A 10615-nucleotide genomic window follows, 5' to 3' on the forward strand; every position below is an offset into this window, starting at 1 on the left:
GGTGGGGGGGGGGGGGGAGAGCGGAGGGGTCGCTGCCGCGGTGGGGGGGGGGAGGAGAGCGGAGGGGTCGCTGCCGCGGTGGGGGGGGGGGAGAAGGAGAGCGGAAGGGTCGCTGCCGCGGTGGGGGGAGGGGAGGAGAGCGGAAGGGTCGCTGCCGCGGTGGGGGGGGGGAGGAGAGCGGAGGGGTCGCTGCCGCGGTGGGGGGGGGGAGGAGAGCGGAGGGGTCGCTGCCGCGGTGGGGGGGAGGAGAGCGGAGGGGTCGCTGCCGCGGTGGGGGGAGGAGAGCGGAGGGGTCGCTGCCGCGGTGGGGGGAGGAGAGTCGGGGCGCAACCGACGGTCGGTGGAGAGTGCGGGGGAGACGTTGACAGTTCCCGAGTGCATGACGCGTTACTTATCGCGTCATCCTGGGGTGGGATCCCCCTTAAATCGCAGGGTTGGCGACCAAGGGTCCCAGGAGAGATACCCATGGGGCTGCAGCTTAAAAATGCCCTGTGCTATTTGTCTTTGCCATTATCACCATGGACCACTACAACAAATCCATGGTAAACATTGCCTCTAAAACTCCAGGTAGAACATCTCCAATTCACCTTCAAAACGCTTCCATGGGATCAGCAAAGCTCTTATAAATGGTTAAGGTTAGTTACTGTTTCTGCGCCAGTGACCCGGGTTGAATCCAGCGCTGTCTGTAAGGAGTTTGTACGTTGTCCCTGTTTCTCTGTTGGTTTTGTCCCAACTGTTATATAGAGAATTTAGGTTAAAATGACTTAAGTTAAAATGTGATGATTAATCATAAAAAGGGAAGCCAGAACGGACAGGGAGCTTACTAGCAGCCAAGGACAAAAGGTTCAGCTGGATATGTTTTTTTAAACATATCTTTTCATGGTCATAGTGAGAGACATGCAGGAGACAAAAGATTGATAAGAAGGGTGAGAAACAGAATTTAGTGTATGTAGAGTTCGCAGCGTACGTAACGAACGTGATAATTAAAAATGCAGTTATACTTAGAATGCTTTTGCAATACTAACCAATTAAAACAGTTTTAATAAGAAGGGGAAGGGCAAACAATAAGGGTATAAAAATCAATGCACTGTATGTATCGGGGCTTAACTGGTGAGAAGCCAGTTGAGTCCAACTCTGCAGACTTGTAAATAAAGCTTGTCGTGTCATCAGTTTTAAAGAGACTCATGTGTGAGAAGTTTTATTTCTGACACCAACTTTCAAAATATACGGGAGTTGTAGGTTAATTTGGTGTAATTGGGCGCTACAGGTTCGTGGGCTGAAGGGCCTATTATTATGCTGTATGTGTAAATTTAATTTTAAATGCATTCTGGAAACACTGCTCAATCTCCCTCAGCATCGCCCCTTCTACAGTGCAGGGTTCCCTCCCGCAGCGAGGGGCGCCCTCCCGCAGCGAGGGGCGCCCTCCCGCAGCGAGGGGCGCCCTCCCGCAGCGAGGGGCCCCCTCCCGCAGCGAGGGGCCCCCTCCCGCAGCGAGGGGCCCCCTCCCGCAGCGAGGGGCCCCCTCCCGCAGCGAGGGGCCCCCTCCCGCAGCGAGGGGCCCCCTCCCGCAGCGAGGGGCCCCCTCCCGCAGCGAGGGGCCCCCTCCCGCAGCGAGGAGCCCCCTCCCGCAGCGAGGGGCCCCCTCCCGCAGCGAGGGGCCCCCTCCCGCAGCGAGGGGCCCCCTCCCGCAGCGAGGGGCCCCCTCCCGCAGCGAGGAGCGCCTTCCCGCAGCGAGGGGCCCCCTCCCGCAGAACATTACCTCCCATTTCCAAACCGCCTCCTTGCTGCTGACGGATGAAGACTCCTCTCTCCCGCGTGTCAAGTACGACCTTTGCCCACTGGCAGGCTTCACCTCGACCACTAGGCCGCAATGTCGTCATGGAGACGTTGGGGCACGACCAAGGCGCCTGTCAATCTTATTTTGATTCGGCCCCAACGACCTGACGTCATTTCCGGTGGGAGCGACCCAGCGGCGAAATGGCCATGAGTGGAGGTAAGTCTACGCCTCTGCCCGAGTGGGTGGAGAAGTCGCCGGGGTTAGAGTGAAGGGGAACGGCCTCGTAGTGGAGGGGAAGGGCTGAACGTGAGGGAAGGGGCGTGGGGGAGGGAAAGGCAGGGGATGGGAAAGGCGGGGGATGGATAAGGAGAAAGGGAGGGTGGAGAAGGCGGGGAGGGGATGGGGCGAGAGGAAGGGAGGGGATGGGGTCAAGGGTGAAGGAGGGGAGGGGAAGAGGGTGAAGGGGCGGGGACAGGATGAGGGGATGACAGATATTGGAATGGGGAGGGGATGAGGAAGTGATAGAGATGGATTGTGCAGGATTAAGAGAATGATGGAGAGATAAAATGGGCAGGAGTGAGTAAGTGGGTGATGGTGAGAGACGAGCAGGAATGAGGATGTGAAGGAGTGAACCCCAGTGGGCAGGGGTGAAAGGGTTACCTGTACAACCATTCGCGGGGATAGGTTAGTTAATGTTTCCACCCCGACCCTAGGTCAGCTGCAAGGTTCCCTCTCCTGCAGTGCCCAGGGGCTGTGACTTGTGGGCTTTGCCCCCCTCCCTCTCTCTCTCAGCAGGGGAGGAGGACTTTGCGTGGACGCCTCCGACGGAAGCGGAGATGAAGGTAATCGAGGCCCGGCGTGAGCGGCAGGACAAGATCAGCAAACTGATGGGGGATTACCTGCTGAAGGGCTACCGCATGTTGGCGGAGTCGTGCGTGGAGTGCGGAGTGAGTACAACAGTCATTGAGAAACATGGAAGTCTGCAAGCTCTGTGATTGTAGTAAAAAATGCAGAAATGCTGGAGGAACTCAGCCAGTTCCACAGCAACCATGGGAGGTAAAGATATACAGAGATACAGCCCACCCAAATTGTGCTGCTGTATTCACCCCCTAGCAGTCGTGCTGCCGTCTCTCCCCCCCCCCCCCCGCCCACCTGAGTCGCGCTGCCGTCTCTCTCCCCCCGCCCACCCGAGTCGCGCTGCCGTCTCTCTGCCATCTCTCTCCCCCCCCCCGCCTGCCCGAGTCGTGCTGCCGTCTCTCTCCCCCCGCCCAACCTAGTCACGCTGCCGTCTCTCTGCCATCTCTCTCCCCCCCGCCTGCCCGAGTCGTGCTGCCGTCTCTCTCCCCCCGCCCAACCTAGTCACGCTGCCGTCTCTCTGCCATCTCTCTCCCCCCCGCCTGCCCGAGTCGTGCTGCCGTCTCTCTCCCCCCCGCCCAACCTAGTCACGCTGCTGTCTCCCTCCACTGTACCAGCACCAGGAGAAAAATGCTAGTTTTCTGGGTCAGAGAGAAGGAGAAGCGAAGGAGAGTCCCTTTAGATAGAGACACTGAGCGTCCAAGGATTTACCTCCAGAGCCTCTGCAGCCACATGGACTCCTGTTAGATCCATTGACAAGCCAAGCTCCAGATTCAAAACGTCCGACAAGGTCGGGAAGCCCGAGGCTCCTTTGGGAGTCTTTCGTGCCCTCAGCACCTTCTCGAATCTCAACCACAAGACGCCCACAGCCTGTGCGGGTCCCACTGAGCCCTTTGCTACTCCGCTGCCATGGTCATCATCCTGTAGATACATCTCTTCTCATCGTGGGGTGGCGGGTGTGTTTTATCTCTATTTCCGGTGCTCTGCATGTCCATTGCTCCCCTGTATGGAGCCGTCAATGTTAGGACCCTTTTGAGCAGCATTGTCTCTTGACACCAGCAGTCGCCTACTGTTTTGAACTTCTTGTGCAGAGAGATCTGGAAGTGCTTCTTCAAGAATAGCAGGTGAAACAGGTTGCCAAGAAGGGAAATGGCTCTAATTGCTGGAGGAATTGAATGGACAATCAGGGAGGTTCTGCCGCGTAAGGAATGCTGCATGGCCTGCTGAGTTCCCCCAGCACTTTTGCGCCCAGAAGTGTTGAGGGACGTGGGGCGGCCTAACCCCCATGGACTCGCCAAGAATGGGCCGTCTGCGCTCAATCGTGTGCGCGTTGTCCTCCACAGACAGTCCTCCTTCAAGACAAGAAGCAGAAGAACTACTGCGTGGCCTGTCAGGAACTGAATTCGGATGTGGACAAGGATAACCCAGGTAAAAAAAAAAAAAGAGAAGCCCTCGCTGTGACGCCCATGTGATTGCAAGAGAAATGTGATTGAATCGGGCCTTCAGTGTAACTAGCGCCCACCCGCGTGTCACGAGGTCGGATGGCCAGGCCTTGGACTTAGCATTTGGAGTCTAGAGCTGTTTGGATCTCCACAATGGGTCTCAACCTTTTTTTCCACTCACATAGAAACATAGAAGATAGGAGCAGGAGTAGGTCATTCAGCCCTTCGAGCCTGCTCCGACACACAATGAGATCATGGCTGATCTTAAGGTTCAGTACCCCGTCCACGCCTTCTCTCCGTAACCCCTAATTCCCTTATACTGAAGAAATATATCTAATTCCCTCTTAAATATATTCAATGAACCTGCCTCTACTGCCCTCTGTGGCAATGAATTCCACAGATTCACCACCCTCTGGGTAAAGAAATTCCTCCTCATCTCGGTCCTAAATGGTTTGCCTATTATCCTCGAACCATGGCCCCAGGTTCTGGACTCCCCCACCATTGGAAACATCCCTTCCGCATCCATTCTGTCCAGTCCTGCCAGAATTTTATATGTTTCTATGAGATCCCCTCTCAATCTTCCCTCTCCCCTCCAGCGAGTACAATCCCAAATTACGCAATCTTTCCTCATAAGTTATTCCTGCCATTCCAGGTATCAGCCTGGTGAATCGCCTTTGCACTCCCTCCATTGCAAAACTGCACACAATACACCAGGTGTGGTCTCACCAAGGCTTTGTACAGCTGCAGTAAGGTATCCTTATTCCTATACTCAAACCCTCTTGATATGAAGGCCAACATACCATTTGCCTTTTTAACCTCCTGCTGTTCCTGCATGCTCGCCTTCAGTGACTGGTGCACAAGAGCCCCTAGGTCTCTCTGCACTTCCCCATCTCCCAATCTATTGCCATTCAAATAGTAATCTGCCCTCCAATTTGTATTACCAAAGTGGATAACCTCACATTTATCCACATTGTAGTGCATTTGCCATGTATCTGCCCAGTTCCCCAATTTATCCAAATCACACTATAGCTTCCTGACCCCCTCTTCAGTGCACACAACCCCTCCTAGCTTTGTGTCGTCTGCAAATTTGGAGATATTACATCCAATCCCCTCATCTAGATCATTAATGTGAATTGTGAACAGCTGGGGTCCCAGTACAGATCCCTGTAGCACCCCACTGGTCACCACCTGCCACTCAGAAAATGAGCCGTTTATCCCAACTCTCTGTATTCTTTCTGCCAGCCAGTTCTCAATCCACATCAATACCTTGTCCCCAATCTCATGAGCCTTGATTTTGCATGTGGGACCTTATCGAAGGCCTTTTGGTAGTCCAGGTACACCACATCCACTGACTCTCCCCCATCTATTTTACCTGTCACCATCTCAAAGAATTCCAGTAGATTTGTCAAGCATGATTTACCTTTTGTAAATCCATGTTGACTCTGTCAGATCCCTTCTCTGCTAGTCATATGCTCCGCTATTACATCTTTAATAATGGATTCCATCATTTTGCCCACTACTGATGTAAGGCTCACTGGCCTATAATTCCCTGCTTTTTTTCTACCCCCCTTTTTAAATAGTGGGGTAACATTAGCTACTCTCCAATCCATGGGTACTGATCCTGAGTCTATCGAGTTCTGGAAAATAATTCTTAAAGCATCTGCTATCTGAATGTCCACTTCCTTAAGTACCCTAGGATGTAGATTATCAGGCCCTTGGGATTTATCGGACTTCAATCCCTTCAATTTCCCCAAGACCATGTCCTTCGAGATACTGATTTCTTTCAGCTCCTCCCTTGCATTAGTCTCTATGTTTCCCAACATCCTTGGGAGGTTATTTGTATCCTCTCTTGTGAAAACAGAACTAAAGTAAGAATTTAATTGGTCTGCCATTTCCTTATTCCCCATTATATATTCCCCCAATTCTGACTGCAAGGGACCTACTCTGGATTTCACCAATCTTTTCCTCTTGACATATCTATAAAAGCTTTTGCAGTTGGTTTTTATGTTTGCCGCAAGCTTACTTTCGTAATTTATTTTTGCCCTCTTGATTAATCCCTTTGTCCTCCTTTGCTGTATCTTCAGATTTGGTTTTTTTTTTTTTGATCAGTTGATATGCTCTCTCTTTGGACCTAATGCTGTCTCTAATTTCCCTTGTTATCCACGGTTGAGTCACCTTTTTTGGTTTATTTTTATGCCAAACCGGAATAAACGATTTCTGCAATTCTTCCATTAGATCTGTGAATGCTTTCCATTGTCTTTCCACCGTCAACCCCCCCCCCCCCCATAAACACCACCCAATCAATCTTACTCAACTCCCGTCTCATACCATCATAATTCCCTTTATTTAAATCCAGGACCTTAGTCTCGTTTTTAATTTCTTCACTCTCCATGTCGAGTGAGAATTCTATCATATTGTGATCGCTCCTACCCAAAGGGGCTCGTACAACAAGATTGCTGGTCAGCCCCTTTTCATTGCATATACCCAGTACGGCACTGGTGCTCTGGTTAGATCGTGTTATATGGCGAGCTCTCCACTGGCCACCGTGACAGAGGTGCACCAAAGAAAAGGTACAAGGACTGCCTAAAGAAATCTCTTGGTGCCTGCCACATTGACCACCGCCAGTGGGCTGATAACGCCTCAAACCGTGCATCTTGGCGCCTCACAGTTTGGCGGGCAGCAACCTCCTTTGAAGAAGACCGCAGAGCCCACCTCACTGACAAAAGGCAAAGGAGGAAAAACCCAACCCCAACCAACCAATTTTCCCTTGCAACCGCTGCAATCGTGTCTGCCTGTCCCGCATCGGACTTGTTAGCCACAAACGAGCCTGCAGCTGACGTGGACTTTTTACCCCCTCCATAAATCTTCGTCCGCGAAGCCAAGCCAAAGAAAAAAGAAGAACTTAAGGGGGTATGTGAGTGGGGGTGGAGGGGGGTGGTTGAAGCTCACTGCTCTAGAAGGAAGAGATTGGGTTGGGGAGAGTGCAGAGGAGATGGGGTGGAGAGTTTCAGTCACAAGCAGGCAATGGATAGGCTGGGTTTGCTTTCTTGGGAGCGGAGACTTCAGAATCAGAATTTGTCATGGTGCCAATATTGCTGTAAATTACGTTTTCAAAAAAAAAATAGTGCAAGAAAATAGGGGAAAGTGAGATGGAGTCATTGTCCATTCAGAAATCCGATGGCAGAGGGGAAGAAGCTGTCACTGTGCCGCAGGGTGCTCATCCTCAGGCTCCTGTACGTCCTTCCCAATGGTGGCAGAGTGAAGAGGACGGGGGTGGGGGAGTGATATCTTTGAGGATAGAGGCTGCTTGGTTAAGGGGCCGTCTCACGTAGATGTCCTTGATGGAGTGAAGGCCGGTGCCCGTGACATCACTGTCCGAGTCCACCACTCTCAGGTTTTTTCCTGTCCTGGCACCTTCCAGAGGAAAACTGCTGGAAGCGTCTGAGGGAGTACACGAAGTTGGAAGATAGCCCCAAATTCGTATCGGTAACAGAGATCACCCAGAGGCCAACCTCCAATTCTGCACCCATGCTTATGTCCATCCGTGGCCTCACGTACTATCCCGCCCAGACCACCTATAAATTGGAGGAACAACTTTTCATCTGGGCCCTCCTCCTTCCTCCTACCTGCTGTGAGCCATCCCTTTTCCACCTATTTCCTCCTGCCTTTGGGACATCCTCCTGCCATTCTCCACCCTGCCCCCCCCCCCCCAAGGTTTGGGAACCTCCCCACATTTTGTTCATATGTTGGTGAAGGGCTCCAGCTCTTTGCTGTATAAAGTGGACTGTTTGACCTGCTCGTCGAAACCTTGTAATAGTCGATCCCCAAGTTCTACCCTAATAATTGGCCCACAAAATTTGACTATTACACGTGTCCATATGGTACGTGCTGAGGGACGCACTGAGTCTTGATGCAGCCAACGCGAGGGCACTGTAGGGAATGATCACAGTCAAGAGTCCTCCTGTTACCGGGCACTAAGGGGCTGAGACCGAGGGGAAGTCCCTCAGCCAATATGAGTGATGGGGGGGCGAATGGCAAGGTGTCACAGTGGTGGTAATGTTGTATTTAGAGAACAATATGTTGTTGTATGGGACAAAAATCTCACCTTAAAATCCGGGGTCATCTTATATAGAATCTAAAATTCTTACCCTGACGGCAACGTCTCAGCACCCTCCTGCCAGTTCCAAGGCCATCTCGCGCATGCTCCTCTGCAGGGGTCCAACACCCGTTGGCTCTGCACAGCCTTTCAATGGCCAATTACAGGAGCTGATGGCGGTTTATTTTAAAATATATAAATAAATTAAAACCTTTAAATGATCAATAGTTATTAAAATGTTGTGATTTGCCTTTAATACCTCTACAAAGGGTATCGCTCAAAACAACTATTTTGGGTGGAAATCCAGGACTGTATTCTGATACAATAGCATATATTGATGGGAATGTTTTGCTATATCTGACAAAGACTTTGAATGGTTTTATTTTTGGAAATAATTTATTGTGAATAATGTCAATTTTTGGTTAAACAAATCCCTTCCAACAGATTTTTGTCTTTCCCATAGCTGGGCAATGCCTCAAACTAACTGCTGGTTTTTAATTTCACAGCCTTGAACCCACAGGCGGCTCTGAGTCAAGTGAGGGAGCGGCAGCGCCTTTACAACGGCCAGCCAGAGCACCCGTTCAGCAGCTGCTCCCAGGATCTCTCGGCGGAGACTAGGCTCCCGGCCGCCACTGGCCCACGGCAGCTCCTCGCCCTTCCGTTGGCTGAAGAAGATGCTGAGTCTGGCGCCCCGGGGGAGGCTGAGCGCGCTGTCATGCGGAAGCTGGCCTGGGCCAGCGCTGAGCTGGAGCGGGCCGCATCCATAGAGTACAGCTCGCAGCTCCTCGCCCTCATCCGGAGCTGTGCTGACTCCTTGCACAGCTTGAGGAGGCTGGCGTAGTTCCGTGCCCAGACTGCTTTGGGAGGGGCGCTGCCCTCACGGATGGTGCCCCCGCCTATTGACATATCCCACCCACCGACATATCCTGTCTATCGACCATGATGTAACCTCTCCTCCGGCAGGGCTCCCTAAAGTCCTGCTGCCTAATGTCCCTTTATAAATCCACCGCTTCTGCCCTCAAGAAGTGACAGTTGCAGCTTCATCTGCTGCGAATGTCAGCAGAGGCTCCACTGGATAACTCCAGGACCCATCCACAAATCCCACGGGAGCTCCCCAGTCCCAAAAATGGTAACACACCATTTACTCAAGGCTGCACCTCATTGGGTTTTAAACTGGGCTCCAGACGAGCCTAAGAAAGCAGACTGCTGGGGGAACTCAGCAGGGCAGACAACATCTTTGGAGGCAGAGCGAAGTGGATGGCAAAGAGATTTTCCCCCACTGAGTTCCTCCATCAGTTTGCTTCGGATTCCAACATTTGCCGCCTCGTGTGTATCTTGACCAGCCAATGCAGCTGAGTGCCCACCTGCTCATTTAATCCTATCTTGAATATATTCAGGAGAAAAAATAAGTTTTCAAAGTGAAGTTGCAAAATAGGTTGGTCTTGTGCATTTTTCGTAGCTGGGACCCATGGTAATACTGGACTACAATTTCCACCCCCCCCCCCCCCAAAAAGTTGGCTTCTTGAAAATTGGGACCTGTTACGGCAACCGGGACGGGGTTTAGATCCCGTGCTGTCTGTGAGGAGTTTGTACATTCTCGCCATGCCTGTGTGGGCTTTCCCTCCCACCATTCAAAAACGTAGGTCAATTGGGCGGCACGGGCACCGAATGGGCCTGTTACCGTGCTGTCTGTCTAAATGTACATGAACACAAAGATCATTTCTGACTTGCTGTATTATGCAGGAAATTGGAGAAACATTAAATGAACTTTTATTGAAGTTAGCACCCTTAATCACTCACATTGTGATCAACTGACCTAAAAATGTTTTGTTGCTGATTTTCATTTGTACTCAGCATTGGATGCCTCTCATGTCAGTGTCCAACAATAGTTGTCCGGCGTTGATGGATTCCAGTTGCCGTGATACCACTTTTCCACGGTCACGACGTCCCAGTGAAATCTTTCACCATGTTTGTCAATGACCGCACCCAGATCAGCGGGGAAGACGTCCATGGGCGAATCTTCAATGACATGTTGCACTTCACGGTTTTGTATGCTTGAAGTCGACTGCACATTAAATGGTAGGAAATTGCAAAAATAGGTTGTAGCTCAAAAGAAGGTATGCAGGATATTTTTAATGTGATTTCCATAAAATACACCCAGAAGTGTTCAGGAAGCAAAATCAGTGTCGTCCTTGGAGCTCAAAGGGCAATCTTGCTGACCCTTGGGCTGAGCTCAGTCACTAGGCAAACATTAACATTCGGTCAGGAGGTTTGAGCAGCAGAGTGTGGATTGACTCAGATGGAGAGGGACCACGTGTCCGTTGGGCACCGGCTTTTGGCATCTGTACAACACTCAAGACTGAACAATGTGGGGAGTCACGTGATGGAGTAGTGGCCAGTAGGGGAACTCCAGCCCTCTCCAGAAAAGTAAAATAAAGATAGAGA

At 51.5% G+C, this 10615-nt stretch overlaps 2 protein-coding genes across 11 annotated transcripts in view; one reads left to right on the plus strand and one right to left on the minus strand.

Annotated features, from left to right (window-relative positions):
- Positions 1-1889, minus strand: part of LOC138740816 (serine racemase-like) — a 34931-nt gene extending 33042 nt beyond the window's left edge. For 2 of the 7 annotated variants that reach the window (XM_069893968.1, XM_069893961.1), the window contains exon 1: positions 645-733. Coding sequence is in view for 4 of the 7 variants with exons in the window: in XM_069893956.1 (XP_069750057.1) it covers positions 1760-1880 (121 nt within the window). In the remaining 3 variants the exon portion in view is untranslated. Of the gene's footprint in view, positions 1-644; positions 734-1759 lie in introns of those variants that run through there. The other 5 variants (XM_069893956.1, XM_069893966.1, XM_069893958.1 and 2 more) reach the window with 5 other exon arrangements.
- znrd2 (zinc ribbon domain containing 2) lies at positions 394-9948 on the plus strand. 4 transcript variants are annotated; one of them, XM_069893972.1, is made up of 5 exons: positions 394-635; positions 1846-1993; positions 2573-2724; positions 3976-4060; positions 8677-9948. In XM_069893972.1, the coding sequence occupies exons 2-5, from the start codon at positions 1978-1980 to the stop codon at positions 9009-9011; spliced, it is 588 nt and encodes a 195-aa protein (XP_069750073.1). In that variant the 5' UTR covers positions 394-635; positions 1846-1977; the 3' UTR covers positions 9012-9948. The 4 variants fall into 4 exon arrangements, with proteins under 4 accessions (XP_069750073.1, XP_069750072.1, XP_069750074.1 ...); XM_069893971.1 differs by having other exon boundaries at positions 397-635; positions 2570-2724; XM_069893973.1 differs by lacking the exons at positions 394-635; positions 1846-1993 and adding an exon at positions 2010-2083.
- Positions 9949-10615: the final 667 nt, after the last annotated feature.

Source organism: Narcine bancroftii, chromosome 8 (assembly GCF_036971445.1).
Source record: "Narcine bancroftii isolate sNarBan1 chromosome 8, sNarBan1.hap1, whole genome shotgun sequence".
NCBI lineage: Eukaryota > Metazoa > Chordata > Chondrichthyes > Torpediniformes > Narcinidae > Narcine > Narcine bancroftii.

Coding starts and splice junctions, on each gene's coding strand:
- znrd2 (XM_069893971.1), top strand. Junction 2,725..3,975: donor AGTCGTGCGTGGAGTGCGGA/GTGAGTACAACA, acceptor TGTCCTCCACAG/ACAGTCCTCCTTCAAGACAA. Junction 4,061..8,676: donor TGTGGACAAGGATAACCCAG/GTAAAAAAAAAA, acceptor TTAATTTCACAG/CCTTGAACCCACAGGCGGCT.